At 36.7% G+C, this 17,700-nt stretch overlaps 1 protein-coding gene across 3 annotated transcripts in view; it reads left to right on the forward strand.

Annotated features, from left to right (window-relative positions):
• The window catches only part of TTC13 (tetratricopeptide repeat domain 13), a gene marked incomplete at its 5' end in the record, with an annotated part of 40,900 nt that extends 25,155 nt beyond the window's left edge, over positions 1-15,745 (forward strand). The window contains 8 exons of one of the 3 annotated variants that reach the window (XM_082303355.1): positions 3,303-3,386; positions 4,813-4,897; positions 7,206-7,315; positions 8,621-8,756; positions 9,371-9,450; positions 10,539-10,617; positions 12,165-12,244; positions 15,610-15,745. In XM_082303355.1, coding sequence (XP_082159481.1) covers positions 3,303-3,386; positions 4,813-4,897; positions 7,206-7,315; positions 8,621-8,756; positions 9,371-9,450; positions 10,539-10,617; positions 12,165-12,244; positions 15,610-15,733 — 778 coding nt within the window. In that variant the 3' untranslated portion in view covers positions 15,734-15,745. The remainder of the gene's footprint in view (positions 1-3,302; positions 3,387-4,812; positions 4,898-7,205; positions 7,316-8,620; positions 8,757-9,370; positions 9,451-10,538; positions 10,618-12,164; positions 12,245-15,609) is intronic. The other 2 variants (XM_082303354.1, XR_014227376.1) reach the window with 2 other exon arrangements.
• Between the last annotated feature and the right edge of the window lie 1,955 nt (positions 15,746-17,700).

A 17,700-nucleotide genomic window follows, 5' to 3' on the forward strand; every position in this document is an offset into this window, starting at 1 on the left:
CTTGTTTTGCAGTGGACAAAGTACTTTACTTGTTTACCTTTCATTAGAGAACGCTGGCAAAACTGGCAGTGTACTGTTAGAGCTCTTTCATTCATTTTATCGAAGTCTGAAATAAGCTTCGTGAACATTCAGAATTGTAGGCCCACAGTGAACCTAGTTCTAACCTTTTGGGTTTGGCTCATCCTTGGCTTTTGGGGATCTCATCAGCATTTTGGTTGTGCTTATTTGATAGCTAAGTAGTGGTTCTCTGAAAAATACCACTGGCACCTGTTTTGAAAAAACAATAGATTTGAAGCAGCCTAAATACCACTGCCTTAGGAGTTGATCATGCTTTAGTACTGGATGGTGATTGCATTCTTTTTGACTCTGGAAACCTCTTCTGATTTGGTCATTCTCCAGCCTTAAGTAATAGCCACTTTCTTTGATCAACTTTCTACTGTGATTTGTTTCTGCTTTTGGCTCCATCCTGATGATTTCACATGATGTGAGGGATAAAAATAAATGAACATATTAAGTGGTAATGGTTGCTTTTTAAATTTTATTTTCATTTTGAAGCATGTTCTAGTTCACTATGATTTCTAAATGATAATTTCTTCATAACAAATTATGCAGATTTGTATAATTTCCTTTTTACATTACTCAGCTTGTCAAATGGCTGCCGGTTGAAGAGACTAATCAGGCACAGAGCTAATAGCCTTTTCTTGATAACCGAGATGGCTTTATGACTGTCTTTTGACTGTCCTTCAGGAAGATATACTTTGTTTTATAGTTAGGTTTTGATTCAAAAGTTATCCCATACCTATATGACTAAGGCTGAATTCTTTCTGTAATAGTATGGCTACCTGACAACCAGGTGTAACAATAGATTTAGACTGGCAGCTAGCAGTTTGCATGGTTATAATATATATTAAGATAAAAGCTGCTCAGTCAAACAAGAACAGCAACAGCAGTTGGGTGTTCTTCTAGTATTTGTAACAGATCTAGTCATGCTGAGCTCAAGCTGTCTGTAGGTTTTGTTTCATCTGAATTAGATACCAGGAATTTCTGTGGGCAGAAATACTTGGATTACCTGTCTGTTAGTATAACCATTTTCTTTACTCAGATTCTCTGCATTGGAAGTCCAGTATTGTTCAATTACTCCTGTCAAATGAGTCTTTTCATGGAGGCATTAGCATTCAGTGTCTGCTGGAGTTTTTTTTTTTCTTTTCCAGAATGGCAAAATGTTTGGAGTGTGTCAGAAAACAAAAACCTTTTTTGTTTGTTTTGTGTCAATTTGGGGACCTTTTTTAAAAGATATAGAAGAAACATCTTGCACTTCACAATTTTGGATAGGCTTTCAGATCTTAATGTTCTGAAGATGCAAGTGTGTCAGCTGTCACTTTCTTTGTTGATCTATAGACAAGGGTGAATTTCCCTTATCTCCTTTCTGGCTTAAATGATCAAAGCTAGTAAGTTTGATTTAAAGTAGAGAAGATGTTTTGGAAAGCTTTAGTTGTTTTCATAGACAAAGCAAGGATTTGTGATCAGCTAAACAGTGATGATATGTTTAATGTTCTTATTAAAAAAAAAGACTCTGGAACACTGCAACTTTTGAATTCTTGGTGGTACTGTTTACTAAACAAGGAGAAAGAGTGGGAATAAACAGAAATCACTTTCGACCACCCATCAAAATTCTTTTTTGGTACAACAGCTTCTAGATGGCCTTATAGAATGATAGGTCTGCTTTGGATATATTTTCCAATGTGACACTAAAGGAGAATCCACTTTCTTATACTGACACACTACTGCCTGTTGTACAGATATTTTTTTAAGACAGATGGAAAATGATGGGACGTACAACAAGGGCAAATTATGTATATTAGATTTGTCTTCATCCTTCCGCTTTCCCTGCCTCCCTTTCCTCTGTGCAGATACGTGTATGTGTTCTAATTCTGTTCAGTTTTTGATGACTGATTCTGCTGGTTTTCTGAGACTAGGCCTCCTAAGGTGAGAGACTGTCAAGTGAGGCATTAGGCAGGGACTTGAGCTGCCAAAAATCACTTAAAGTGGAGAGAAAAAGCTAGCTGTACACAGCTTCCTGTGATTGACAGTGGTTTTGCTTCCTCAGAGAGCGATAACGCTTGCTTTATAAAATCTTGTTTTGTAGACTGGGAGAAGAGGAAGGACTCCTACAAATGCAGTAATGGTATGTAATTTTTCCTCTCAGAGTGGTTATAATCCTAACAAGTTTCTACCACATTTTAATAGAGAGTTTCTTTTACTTAGTTGTCCAAGGGAAAAAGCAACACCTCTTCAATGTTTTTGTTTTTCAGTTACTACTTGTAACTGTTGGGATTCAAGGCAGAATTAATTCACTATAGAGGGACATAGGTGAATAAAGAAAAATATATGTGGACAATCAGAGCAGATCAACATGTTTGGCATGTATGTATATTGCCAAATATGTAAACTGGAGAGTGTTGGTTCTCCAGATGTGCAAACTGAGAATTCTTTTCTAGTTTTGTTGTATCTGTGAGTCTAGGGAAGATTATATCTTGTACTGATGTCTTTTCCTGGTCTTAAAATCAAGAGTCAAACACAGTTAGAAGGGAAAAAGGGATTTTACCTTGGTATTTATTTTAAGGATCCTTAGGTGCACATGTCCAGGTCATATGCACCAAAATGCACACTGCAATGCACACCCCAGAAGATCGGTTATAGCATTATAGGTTTTCCTAATTAGCATATCTATCAAAGATTCCCCAATGAGAGCCCCCCTCCCCAAGGAGCCTTCCCCTGGATGGTTCTATCTTGGTTTACAGAATGTGCTCTGGAGAGGACCTTGGTGTCTGGGGCACACTGATCTCTAACTACAAAGCTTCTAAAATGTTTAGTCTCTCAGCTTGACAAACAAGTCCAAGAATGTAGGCAAAAAGCACTAAGAATACAGAAGTAGTAAAAAAGGTACAACAGGTATAAAAGCAAAGGCAAAAAATCTTCATGGCATCAGTACAAATTGGTAATTATATATATAAGATTTACTGGAATTAGGCACACTGAAAATGGGGAAATATGCATGGAATGTAGTTTATCAGAGAACAAAAATTCTAATGATACATGAGTTTGAGCAAGTTCACTATGTAATCCATATTTAAAACGGGGGATTGGCAATTCACCATGTAGATAAACCCTACGTGGTTCATTCCTTTAATTTACAGAGCAACTGTGAATAAAATTGTGTCAAATGTTAATGAGTAATATTTGTGTCCTGGAATGTTGGGTTGAAGAACAAGACTTCAAAAAACCCTTTTTTTTCTTTGTAGGGGACAGGTCATTAACATGCGGTACCTGGAATACTTTGAAAAAATTCTTCATTTTATCAAAGACAGGATCCTTGTTTATCATGGGTAAATTACAATTTTTTTCCCCCCTGCTTCATTCCCCTCGTAATAGTGATCTGAAATTTACATAATATTAATTTCAGAAAGCCTGAAAGATTTTTTTCTTAGTTTACTCAGTTCTGGTTTCCTTAGTAGATATAATTGTTTTAATTCCTTTTGGAGATGGAAGATCCTATTCATTGCCACATAAAGAAACTTAAACTAATAGGAAAAAACCACTGTGAGTTACAGTGTATGTAGAAACTAATAACTGTTTCGAATTTGTAGCCATGGTTCTGTCATGATTGGATCTTTATTCTTTCTAAGCATATGATTTATTAAAGATGTTGGGTTTCCTTGTGGTAGAATCAAGTACAGTTACTCTGACTATTGAGATTAATTTATTAAGAAGTGAGGAAAAAAGAGAAAAGAAGATATAGAAGGTAATTTTCATTGAAACACGTTTCTGGCAAGTAGTTTTAAATGAGCAGAGAACCTTTACTGTCTGTTACATAAATGGGTTGGTAGATGCTGTCCTGGAACTGAAGAGAGTTGTAGGCTTTTGAATGAAATAATGTGACTAAAGGTAATATGAAAATTGATGTTGGCATCTGTACTGAATACTGTGGCTCAGTATTCGATAACATAAATTAAAAAGCTCTTTTAGCTTTAAATCCTATAATTTTCCTTTGGCCTGGTAACTTTTATTAAATACTGAGTTCTGTTTTTCAATCTCATTATACTACTTAAATATCAAAAAATGAAAGTGTAGAAAATCCTTGCAACAGCTGAAAACATTTACATTTTAGAAAATTTGTGATAGTTGCTGAAAATACATGAGTTCTGTGGTAACTGGCAGTCTGTCCTCTGTTGCTAGGAAGTTTGTTCAGAGTACACCCAGTAGCATTTGACCTTAAACCAGACCAACTGGTGCTTTGATTTCTAAAATAATGCTGTTCTTAAAAACTGGTATAGTGTAATTAATAATTATTAGAGCAGTAATTCAACAGGTTTCTTCATGATCTAGCTGTGCCTGCATCTGAAGTATTTACTTGCCTTTGAGGCTACACAGATGCGTGTATTTTGTGAAGAATATTTCTAATGTTAAGCCTCTTCTACTTCCTTATCTATCTTTCTATCTTTCCTTATCTAGACCCCCCTGCCCACACACACGCATGCAAACACTGATGCTTTAGAGCGGCCAATAGCAAGAGTAAGACAGAGGAGTTGATTAGAGAATTGAGGTTTGAAGCTGAAAAAAATAACCTGAGCTGATAAACTTTTTGAAATACAGGAGAGCATGTGGACAAGTATAAAGGAACTAATTTCCAGAAAATAAATAAGTAACTTTAAATAACTTATTTCACTATGGCTGATTAGGTTAAAGGTAGGTGAATTTCCAGAAATGCTACTTAAGTTCAACTGTTGTATTGCGTATTTAATTTTTTTGCAGTGCTAATAATCCAAAAGGACTGCTAGAGGTTCGAGAAGCTTTGGAAAAGGTACATAAGGTAGAAGATCTTCTTCCCATAATGAAGGTAAATTATAGAAAAACTTTAATACATGGTAAAAATAATAAAATGTGTTCTGGGAGATATTCAGTTCCTCAGAATAAAACCATTGTGTATAAACTTAAAATGAGTAACTGGAAATAGTAGTTCAGGTTACTCCAAATCTGCATATGTAGGGTTGGACCTTCCCTTTGATATGTGTAAATGGGTGATGTATACTTGAAATCCTTGGCCTAACTGTGAATTGGTAACAAAATGATCAGAAAACAAAATGTAGAATGTAATTCTTTGAAGCCAGCCTTCTCAACCAAGAGGGTTTGTGATCAGATCTGCCATAGTGGGCTCATTCTATGCCTGTACAATAGGGAGGAAAAAATTGATTGATGTGCCTGAAAGATTAGGAATATGGAAGCTGTTTTTACTTAGGTTCATTGGTGCAGGTCAGTATGTGGTGGACCTGGCATGGGGAGGTGGGGGAATAGTTTCCCTTAGTGACTGATAGCTAAAATGAAATCCTGGATAACATTTTCGTGCTTAGGAAGACCTGGCAAAAAAGAGGTGGGAAACTTGTAGATTTTCTTCCTGGTGGTGGTGGTCTTTGTAGAAGGGCTTTGGATATATGACCTGCAAAATGATTTATACTCTTATCTCAACTTATATAGTAAGGCTTGAGCTGGGTTTAAGTAAAAGGTGTTCACCTATTCCCCCCATTCCTCCAAATGAATCTAGGGTGAGCAGTGTCTAAGTATTTGGGTTTAGGGAAACTATGTCACAAAGTATGTCTTTTTAAAGGATTGTACAAGATTTTAACTAGAGCAGAGTAAAATTTGGGAAGAAACAGTCATGCTAAATAGAGAGAAATTCATTGCTTTCTTATCTTGTGTGTCCTCATTGGAATTTAGTATGTAAGCAAAGCAGCTGGGTTGCCATAGAGCAGAGTTCTCTGAAGCTGCGTTGCTGCTACTCCTGACAGACTGTCTGGCTTTGGATGTGTTCTTGGTAGTAGCGCTCACTCGTGTACTACAATTATCTTTGCAGGAGCTAGGTGGCTTAAGCACTAAATTTTTGTATGGGTTTTTATAATGTGTTGTGAAAGTATGTTCTTTGAAGACACCCTAATTTCAGAGGTCCTTTTTATATTACTGTCTTGTTCTTGGCTTTGAAAGATGAAGCCAGTGGATACAAACTGAACCTAAACAAAAGTTTTTGCTGAAGAGGTAGTCATGTTGGGTTGAGTGAACAAATGAGTATTCCCTACTGACATACAAATGCGCAAGTAGGGAATACTCATTTGTTCATTAGGGAATCATATCTAATATGATTCCTTTTGAATTGTAGGCCAGAAAAAAAGCTACTAGTAGAGTTAAAAATACAGGTTACTCTAGCAGAATGATGAAAATATATAAACATAGTGCACTGTACATTATTATTTCAAAGTAAATGTCTTAACTGGCAGCAAGTATTCTTCCCAGTTTCCATACCTGTACATTTCAGTCCAGTTTGAGTCCCCTGCATCCCATTCCAAACTGTATCAAAGTGGAACGCTGTCTCATTAGAAGCTTTTTGTTTCTTTAAAATAAATGCAGCTTCTCTTAAAATATCCTGGATCACAGGTTTTGGGTTAATATAAATAACTGCCTGAGTAAACACTAGTGCATGCTAGTCATTATTAGTGCCTATATAAAATGAAAGTCTTTCTAATAGTGATGTAATCTGGTTATATGGGTAGCTGGAGAATGCTGTATTGGAAAGCTGGGCTTTTGGCTTTACTTAAATGCAGTTCTGCCTGGTTTATACAAGTCTCTGGCTACAGTGTAACTCTTAGATAATGTAGCTTTGTAAAATTCTTAAACCTAGAGATATTTTCCTTCTGATGAGGATGAACATCAATTGAAACTAGATCACAGTTAAGAAACTTTTGCTTTGAGTTGTATTCTGGAATTCACACCTGGACTAATGCAGACACTTCTTAGTGTAAACATAAAATGGGGTCTCAAATTCCTGCTTCTGCATTTACACTGTTGCACCAAAAGGTTACCATCAACATGCAACTTGGGGAGAAATCTGTACAACTTGAACTGCTTTGTACAGTTGCTTTTCATAAACAGCGCTTTTTATTCACCATTTAGTTATAAAGTTGAATGCCTCAGTATTTCTGGTTTTCATTCAGAAGGAAATAAAGGATGAATGAAATAATGTTGCTGACAGAAACTTTGTTTTGTTCCCTAAGTTTGTGTGTTTTCGTTTCTATTCCACATATTTTAGGTGCTTCAAAGCAATAGGTAGGCAGTCTGTCTCTGCTACCTCTAATATTACTTTTTTTTTCTTTTGAAAGCAGTTTAACAGTAAAACCAGAGATGGGTTCACTGTGAACACAAAAGTCCCCAGCTTGAAGGATCAAGGGAAAGAATATGATGGATTCACAATTACAATAACGGGAGATAAGTATGTTTGCTATTTTCAGGGCTTAGGGTACATGAAGTAATGATGAACTTAATTAGCAATTAATTGTCTGAAATGCCATTTCTGTGTGCATAAGGTGGGTTTTGTTTTTTACTAGTGGCATTTTTGTAAGTAACTAAAGTTTATTCATTTGAGGACTTGATTCCTTTTGTGTTTTCAACAGAAGGGGAATATGGATAACACTGATGGTGTAAGCCTGGTTGACTTGATTCTCTAACATACAGCACAAAATTGAAAAGAGACCTTGTTTTTCAGCTTAGACTATAAAATGCCTAAAGGGGAAAACTATCAAATACCTCAGTCTTTATACATATCAAAATTCATTTCTTCTTGTGAGACCTTGTCTTTTGTGTTGACTGACAAATCCTGAATGGAATGGAAATTTCTGTGGTCTAAGAGTAGAAGACACTCTCTTCTATTTGAGATTTTGGCCTTTTTTATGATTCAGATGTTTGCAGACCTTCTAGCTGCAAGTGAAAATTTAAATAGTACCTGCATGTATGAGAATACATTCTCTGGGTGAGATAGTAAATTTCTCACGTTATGGATTCTGATTCCTTGTCTTTTTGAAGAATGAGCAAGTCTGAAGCTAGAAGTGCTGTCCTACTATTAAATAAAAACTTTTTAAAATCAAATTTAAAATTCTATGCGTTGGGATTTTTCCCAGAATTTGTCTGCTTTCAATGAGTGGCATGGAAGCCAAACTTCCCTGCTAGAATGTTAGTGTATCTCTTGGATTTTCATTTTACATTCTAAATAACGGGCCTATATACAGTGAAATGGCATTAAGTGTATGGCCTCACTATTTTGCGGAAAATATTTTGGTGTCAGTAAATAGCCTAACTTTGTTCTGGACGACCTTTGTTCAGTATCACTCAGTCTGTTTTGATCCATAGTTTGTAACTATGCTTTAATACCAAAACAATCCCGTTTTGGTAGTTTAGGAATGAAGAAAAACTACACTCCACATTCTATACCAAAATCCTAAGTCTGTAAAGATATTTTAAAATTTGATATTTCTTATTTTTTACCTACAGTTTAAGTGAAACGCTAATGCTTGTCAGGTATCTTGGTGGCAGTCTTTAGATATTCTTTCAGACTTAGAATGTGATGTAGCATTTTTAATTCACTGATTTTTGGGGAAGTAATGCACACATCTCCTGCTTAAGGAAGATGATAGGAAAAAGGAGATGTGTAACTGTAGTAGATTTGTAATTTACCCTGGATATGCATCAAGTTCTGTTCAAAAAATTTCTTTCCTCCTTTTCTTTTCCATCTGCTTAATAGAGTGGGGAACATACTATTTTCAGTAGAAACTCAGACGACAGAAGAGAGAACACAGCTGTATCATGCAGAAATAGATGCGCTATATAAGGATTTAACAGCTAAAGGAAAAATTCTAATTCTGTCTGCAGAGCTGGGGGTAAGGCTGTTCAAGGAATTATTAATTCCTTGAAAAAAATCCTTTTATGCTTTTATACTCTCTTTTCTGTAGTCCCTATTCTAATACTTTTTGACAGAGTTCTTAAGTAATAAAGTTACTTAAACCCAGTTAACGAATACCATAAGAAGTTGCTGTAATTCTTTCTGTAACTGTAAAATTTGCTGTGCTTTGCCTGAAGTACTAGAGGGTGTCCAGGCAAGGTCTCAATATCACAGTGTGTTCTGGTTTTTTCTTATTTTTCTCATGGGTCTGTGTTCACCTTTGTCATCATCCCTGTAAGTACTGTTCAGGATTTGGCACATGGTGGTTACACATAAGATGAGTAACACGAATTCATGACAGGCACTAGAACTGTGTTTGTGCTGATTTGATGTGCAAGGAGAATCTGACTACATTTGGGATATAACAAAGTAGTTTGATTAAACATCTGTTAGTCAGACTTCAACTTCACAATTTGATATTTTCGCATTTGAAATGGTTCTTAAAAAGACAGTAATTTCAGTAACGTAAGACTTTGCAATATGTGTACCTTTATAAGTTACTACCTGGCTATTAAATTACCTCTAATTCACACTTTTTTTTTTTCCTCTTAGGAAGTAGATGCTGTTTGCAACTTGATCCTGTCACTAGTTTATTACTTCTATAATTTAATGCCACTTTCAAGAGGATCTAGGTTAGTGTTTGTATTCATCATGTCTTTTACCTTGGATGCATGCTGTACAATGTCCGTGTGTTGCAGTATCTTAATATATTTTTTAATATTAATATTATTTTTAATAGACCTGTGTGCCCTTCACAGTCTCTCCTTTTGTGCTGCCATGACAATGGGAACTGACTTAGTATTGTTTTAAAAGCTAGTTTGTAATTGCTGATGGTAACTATTCATAGCTGCATGTTTATTTAAAATGATGAGTAGTCTGTATTTATAGACATCAGCTCACACATTGAGAAGCGTCATTTTTAAATTGTAACGCTTGGTTTTCTAATCCATATTGTGTTACACCACTCATTTCACTTGAGGCTTTTCTGAAATGTGTATTTAAGATGAAATATACTTTGACATAACTTATTTTAATAAAATACACTAAAATACTATTTTAGTAAATTGTTGCAACTGTTCGGGTCACTAAATGAAACCACAGGATAAAGTTCCGTATGTCCCAGAACTCTTCAACTGGAATTCTAGTTTAATGCAAACCTGGTTACATCTAAGACTTATGCGTTTCTGTTCCACAAAGCACTTAATATCTTTAATATTACTACTAGATACAGTTCAATATGAAAAAAACCCTGAGATTTTGGGATTTTATAATCAGGTTTTCCCTTTTTCTTATAGAATGTAAAAATTAAGAGAAATTCTGTCTGAGATCCACAGTTCAAAAAAAAAATGAAATAACTGAACGGCTTTACAGTGCCTCTAGCTCTATTGCAGTAGAGTTCATAAACTCTTCTGGGCTACAGCTAATCTTCTTGGGAACAGGAGCTTGCTTTGTTTTCAGCCATGTGGAGTCTTAAGAACTCCGAAGTCTAAAAATATGGTTCTAACTAATGTAGAAATGGTAGTAAAACCCCATAGGTTCATAACTTCAGTGATTTCACCTTTTACGTGTTTTGTGCTTTTTTTTTCTTCTAAAATAACTAGCACAGTAATCTTTACTAGCCTTCTATGAAACAATGCTATGTTCCATTTGTTTTGTAGTCTTAAATAGCATTATGGAAAGACTTCTACTCCATTTGTTGTCTTTAATTTTATTCTTTTAGTGTGATAGCTTATTCAGTGATAATGGGAGCATTAATGGCAAGTGGAAAAGAAGTATCAGGAAAAATTCCTAAAGGAAAGGCAAGTATCAAAATACCGAAGTACACTAGTTCAGTCTTGATGGAGGAAGTAATACTTGTAAGTGTGGGGAAAGAGCTGTAAGAATAAAAAAAAAAAAAAAAGAAGTTGCATGCTTATTTGCTGGAGATGGGTTAGCTGCAGTCTGTGATGTCTTGCAGCCTGAGAGTGTTGAAAATTCCATTGCTATTCTGACAGCAGGTGAATTTGGAGATGGTATGTGCAATAATTGGGATTTGTCAAATTGTAGCAGTATGGTCTCATAGGAATTACAGATCTGTTAGTGAAGCATTTCTGGTGGGCTGAGATGCTCTTTTCAGCTTGCTTTGAGAAGGGTTCTGAGAATACTGGGGCAGGAAAAGTCACTTTTCTGGCACACAGCAGAGATTTTCTGTCTGTACTCTCAGTGTATTGTAGAGCTTTTAGGGCTTGGTAAGTAGAAATGGATTTGCAACTTCTTTTGATTTCTCCTTCCCCTCTGTATTCTGCTGAATTTAAATTAAGTCCTAGTTTTTAAGTGACTCAATTTGAATATTATACCACTGTGCTCAATAAAGTGACTACATTTGAGTATTATACCACCTTGCTCAGTGGTTTCCTTTTCTTCAACAACTGGGGGTTGTTAGCTGCATTACCTTTACAGCATGAAAGGAGTGAGAACACCCCTGACTCTTTAAAGTATTTTCAAAAGAATCCAAGTTGTTGAAGAAAATATCCTGCATGGATAACTGAAGAAAGGGTGACTTTCTATTTTGTTCTGGAAAGCCCTGAAAACAATGTACTCCTTTTGAGTACAGTGAACTCTAGTAGGTTTTAGGAGCAAACTGCATTTGCTTAGCAGCAAGAAAGCTTTTCAGTACACCATGAAGCTGGTATCTTCCCCATTCTGAGGGAGTTCAAGCTAAGGTAAAATACTTACGTGGGCTTTCTTAAGCAGTTTCTTAGGACTTGATAGAGTAGTATTTTGCTGACTGATTTTATGCCAGCAAGCAGAGTTTCAGGATTACTACTAAACAGGATTTCTGACTTATAGGAACACTGGGGACATCTTTACATTTGATGGCTTTTCCTGAAACAGAGTTCCTGAATCTGAATAAACCTGTTTTTTAGGAAAGTTTTCACAATGTGGAAGAGGTTGTTTTTCCCGGTTGAATGAAACTGGAATTTGTTTTTTTGCCAGAGTTGTTAGAAGGGCTAAGCTGGTCCCAGGCTTATGACAGCCTGCATTTTCAGGCTGCTCTGAAGTCAAAGGTGCACAGTAGTCAAGAGTCCTGTTGTTGCCTGGCAGGTCATTCAGTAGCCATGGCCAGTGTAGCTTCGAGTATTGTGGTGGGGTGTGCAAACCCCACAGAGAATTTTAGTGCCTGGCGGGAATGCTGACTTCAAACTGATGGTGAGGGACAAAGCAGTCAGGGCACGGACTGGTTCGTAAGCTTACTCCTGTCTTACCAAGAACATAGGTAGCAAAGCCCTCAAAGCCATTCTTCAAGTTAGAGAACTTAAAAATTCTGTAATTTCTTAATATCTTTTTTGTTTTCTTGCATTTTCAGCTGGTTGATTTTGAAGCCATGACAGCACCAGGGTCTGAAGCTTTTAGCAAAATAGCAAGGAGCTGGATGAATCTAAAAAGGTAAATCTTTTTGTTCAGATAGGGAATGGGGAAATAAAATATGAAAGACTATATGTAAAACTCAAACCTATACTAAGAAATGTTACTTAGAAATTATGAGTTTAGTAAAGGATTCAGTGTATTTTTTAACGCTCTTTGGAATTGATGAGACAAGATTTGCATTTACACACATAGTAGTGTATTTCTAGTCTAACAGAGTAGTTAGTAGTCCAGACATTCAGTTATATATTATCCCCTGGGGAAATTATTTGGGTTAATATTTTCTTCATTTTGTCCAGTGGGTCAAATTTATCTTTTTATATTATGGCTTATCATTAGTAGATCTGTCAATGAGTGAACAAAGCAAGGGGAAATTTTGACCTTTTTTAAAAATTCTTATGGATCTCTTCAAACTACATATCCACAGTAATTTGCTTATCCTTTAGTGCTATTTTGATTCAGAGAATAAGTGTTTTCAAAGTAGATGGACATTTTGAGTACGGAGAATTACATTACTTAGTATAGGTGCATGACTTCTGTGCAATGCTTTAAAATTTTGATTTTCATGTGAATTTATAATTTAATACTGCATGCATTGACAAGGAATTAATATTATGAATCTGGTGCATTTGATTGGTCCCCTACTGGTTATTAACCATACAAAATCTAAAAATCAGGCCAGACACACCATCAGTTCTAGTATACTTCCAAGTCAGGGTCAAGACACTTAAAGGGTTCTGAGAGAGTTGTCCAAAGTCCTTATAGGGCCATCTATAATCTTGGAAACATGGTGCACGTCAGGGGACATTCTTGGTTAGTGCAGGAAAGGAAGTCTTGAGTTCCTCTTCAGGAAGGCCAAAAGGAAACCCAGGGAAACTGTAGGCTGGTCAGCCTCATTTTGGTTCCTGGGAAAGTCATGCTTCTAGGAAAGCATTTCAGTTTATATGAAGGAAACGGTCACAGAAAGCAATCAATGTCATCTTACGAAATGTTTGACCCAGTGATGGTTCTCTGTGGTAAGAACTGACTTTTGGGGATGATGAGAGCAATCAATGTTGTTTATTTTTACTTCAGCAAGGAGTCCTGCAGTACTCTCATATCAATATAGCACATTATGGTCTGGACAAACTAGATGGATTAAGAAGGTGTTTGGATAATCAGATTTAGGGGCTATTCAGCACTTTAGACCACACCTAAAGTACTGCATCCAGCTGCAGTAAAGACTGATAAACTAGATTATAAACCAGAACAAATTCAGTTGAGAGCCACCAATATGGGTGGAGAGAGTTGGGCTTGTTCAGCCTGGAGAAGATAAGGCTTTGATCTAACAGCAGCTTTGCAGACACTGTGAGTGTTTGGTGGGGAGACAAAAATGTGCATGAGTTGAAACGACGTTTAGACTTGGCATAATCTTTTCATTAGCAGACTGCCCAAAGAGGCTGTGCAGTCTCCACCGCTGGAGATTTTCAAGACTTGGCAGGATAAAGCCCTGACATGCTGATTTGACTTTTTGGTTGACCTTGCTTTGAACATGATCTTAGATCACATCTCCTGAGGTCTGGTCCAGCTTCCTAGACACTGTGGAACTCAGCAGCTGCTCTTAGTGCCGAGTATCTCATACTGGTTAGTGTTGTTTATTATCAGGGGTTCTGAGCCTGGTGAATTTCACTAGACTATAAAATCCCTTCCTAAATGAAGACGGCTAATAAGATTCAAGGACATCTTTGTCAAACTCAGGCTAAAAATCTACTTGTAAATGAGTCAAATTCAGTAATCATTAAGGATTGACATTTCTAAACTATATGTGTACCAAGTTGTGGTTTTTATTAAAAGTAGTCTGCACAAATATTGAGACGTGCTTGTCTTAGAAATATAAAATATTTATGGTTCCCACAATTTTTTCTGTAATTCTCTCAATTATGTACTCTTCTTTATTAATCCTCTAGTCATGCTGGTTTTTGTTTTGTGGGTTGTTTTTTTTTTTTTTAAGACATATCTTTACCAAAGAGAAACTTCTCTCTTGGGAATAAAGTCAGTTTAAGCCATTTCAGTGCTACTCATGTGTTTCTGACTCCCTCAGCTGTGTTGAAATTTATGGGAATCCATGTCAAACCATATCAGGGAGCTCATTTGTGTTAAAAATAAACTTGCCAAAACAATTTCTTTTTAATCAATACCATTTGTAGGATAGTACAACCTAGAGTATTGCTGGGTCAAATTAGAGATGAGGAAATGAGGTGAGGAAATGAGCCAAAGTGGAGAAAATGCTAAAGTTGACTTTGTTGAGAGAAAAAAAAAAACCATCTGAAGAACTACAGCCCAAAGGACTTGATGTAATAATATGAAGATAATTAGCCTCAGTGTCTAATTTGTCTGTAGTAGACAAATAATAGTGGATATGCTAAATAAGGCTGGAAGACTTAAAGCAATACATTTCTTCTTTAACTTCTGCTGCTTTTGAAAGCTCTTCTATGTAGTCACTGTTTTCATTTTGTATGGTGACAGAGGCATCATGAAAAGCAAGAGCTGGTTGTGAACAACATTCTGAGAATCAGTGAATCATTAGGGTTGGGAAAAAACTTTAAGATCATAGAGTCCAACTTCCAATGCTGCTAATCCAGCAGCACTGTGTTCACCACTAAACTATGTCCACAAGTGCTGCATCCACACACTTTTTGATTGCTTCCAGGAATGGTGATTGCACCATTTCCCTGGGAAACTTATTCCAATGTCTTCACCCTTCTCATGAAGAAATATTTCCTAATATCCAATCTAAACCTTCCCTGGCACAACTTGAGGCAGTTTCCTCTGGTCTTGCCCCTTGTTAACATAAGAGAAGAGACCAAGCCCCACCTGGCTACACCCTCCTTTCAGGCAGTTGTAGAGAGCAGTAAGGTGGCCCCTGAGCCTCCTTTTCTCCAGGCTAAACAACCCCAGCTCCCTCAGCTGCTTCTCCTAAGACTTGTGTTCCAGGCACTTCACCAGCTCCATTGCCCTTCTCTGGACTCACTCCAGCACCTCAGTGTCCTTCTTGCAGTGAGGGGTCTAAAACTGGACATGGGATTTGAGGTGTGGCCTCACCAGTACCGAGTACAGGGGGACAATCACTGCCCTGGTCCTGCTGGCCACACTACTGCTGATAGAGGCCAGGATGCCATTGGCTTTCTTGGCCACACTGCTGGCTCATGTTCAGCTGCTGTCAACCAGGACACACAGATTCTTCTCTGCCCTGCAGCTTTCCAGCCACTTTGCCCCAAGCCTGTTTCATGGGATTGATTCTTGACACAGGTCCCAAATTTGTTGGAGAAAGAAGTCTAAGTTAATGTGTTAACTTGCAGGTAAATTATAAAACTCATCAAAAAATAACTTTTTTTTTTCTCTTTCAGTATTTCACCTTCTTACAAGAGTCTACCATCAGTAACAGAGACTTTTCCAACCCTGAGAACAATGATTGAAGTACTAAATACAGATTCATCTCACTGTCTAAAAAAAACTATAGTTGTTGTATAATTTATGCAAATAAAAGGCCAAGAGGTACCGCTTCATAAATTATTTTGAACGGCAAATTATGGTCAAAATGGTTTGATTTTGTTTTGGTTTTTTTTTTAATAGAACAAACTTACTTGACTATTTATCACCAAAGTAAAAAAAATCTTTCTGTGACCAATAATATTAAAAAGGAAAAAAGAAGTAGAACAACTGATTTTTCATATTAAGTCACACTCTAACAGAAATAGTTATTCAGGGGCCAAACTGAAGAGCAGTAAGAAGCTTGATCACAGTTATGAACTGAACATACTGCAGGTGAAAATTTAAGAAAAAAAAAAAGAAAAGTAATCTTCATTGGAAATAATGCTATACTACTTCTCACTGTTTTTTTCAAAACCTCCGAATTTTGCACAGAAAACTTAGAGCTGTACCATATGTGAGTAATTGGAGAATACACAGGCATTTCATGTAGTGCAGTCTAGTGAAGGAACAGGTGTCAGCTTAAAAGAATGGGGTTCAGGGAAACATCATTTGGAAACAAAACCAAACAAAGCACATATAATTACATATAACTACAAACAAAATACATACTACATATTGGAGTTATGCTCTTGGTGAATAAATGTCAGAACCACAACGATCTCCCTTTCCAAGTAGCCATTGGTGGTGGTGGTGGTTGGCAAAAGTTCTCAACAGATTGACAGGATTGAAGTATACTAGGAGCACTAGCTGGGGTTCCTTGAGTTGTGTTTGTTGCACAGACTTGGCAGAATTCTGGAAAGACAGGTTTCCTGAGGGCAGGGCTATTTCAGTCCAAATAGCATGGACAGTACCATGAACCAATTTCTGATTGTAATAGTGATGATGGTATTTCTGGTGAGTTCTTACTGAATTATACTCATTTTAGCTTCAGCTCCGTGACCTTAGAGCTCTTTATCAGATTAAGTGATTGCAGGAACAGCAAGCAATCATGGGTCAAATATCTGGTTTCCTTAGTGGCTTTGATAAACTTTTTTTTCATCCCTGAATATTCATTATTTGAGGAAATGTACAGAATTGTTCTGTTTCAGATACACCTTTCAACTGCTTAAACTTGATTCTGTTGCTGTCATTTTCTACATGAATATTCTTCCAGTTTCCCAGAGGTTTGGGCTTTGCTGGGCAATTGCAAGTACCTGGCCTAACCATGTAACATGGAATATGCAAAAGAATAAGTTACTTACCAAGGAAGAGGGGAAAAGATCCTGCATATGCCCCAAGTGTACCAATAGCAGTGGTGTGGTTGCTTTTCTCTGAGTACAGTGCAGTGCAATCTCAGTCCCCTCTTTAATGAAGAAAGGAATGCAGCAAAGCATCAAGAATGTTGATACAGGTGACTTAATTTCAGTGGGATTGACAATGGGGTGAATTTATAGAATGGAGGGTCTCTCCTTGATTATTCCACAAAAGTATTTATTGGATTCAAAGTGGGCTCTGTGTATGTGTTAAGTACAGGAGCTGGAAGTGCCACAAGGTTAGAAGCTGTGGTGAATACTGACATCCATTATATGAAAAGCTCTGTTGATTTAGATTTCACTATTTGTTACCTTATTTGCAGAATATGACAGATATGGGTAGCTAGAGACCTAAAAGTTTCTGTATGCAGGATTTTCATGGAGGTAAAAAATGAATCCCAGAAAATGGGTGCATACTGTATCTTCATTGGGAAGCAGTACATCCCAGACACATTACAGGCATTTTGGAGTTTTATTTTTGTCCGTTTGTCTAGTTGATGAACTGGCTGCTTGTTGCATTTAGGCTGAATCTTAGCAATGCATATTCCAGTCTGGACTTACCTATTGGATGAAACAACAGGTATCTCTCAGCACTATGAACCAAAATGTGGTAAATGGAAAAAATGAGAAGACCCACTTCAAAAGTGTGCTTCCAATTTAAATTATCCCAGGGTGCATATGTACCTATGGGAAGTTTTTTTTCATGAATTTTCG

The sequence above is a fragment of the Coloeus monedula genome (genome assembly GCF_965178545.1).
Source record: "Coloeus monedula genome assembly, chromosome: 2".
Lineage (NCBI taxonomy): Eukaryota > Metazoa > Chordata > Aves > Passeriformes > Corvidae > Coloeus > Coloeus monedula.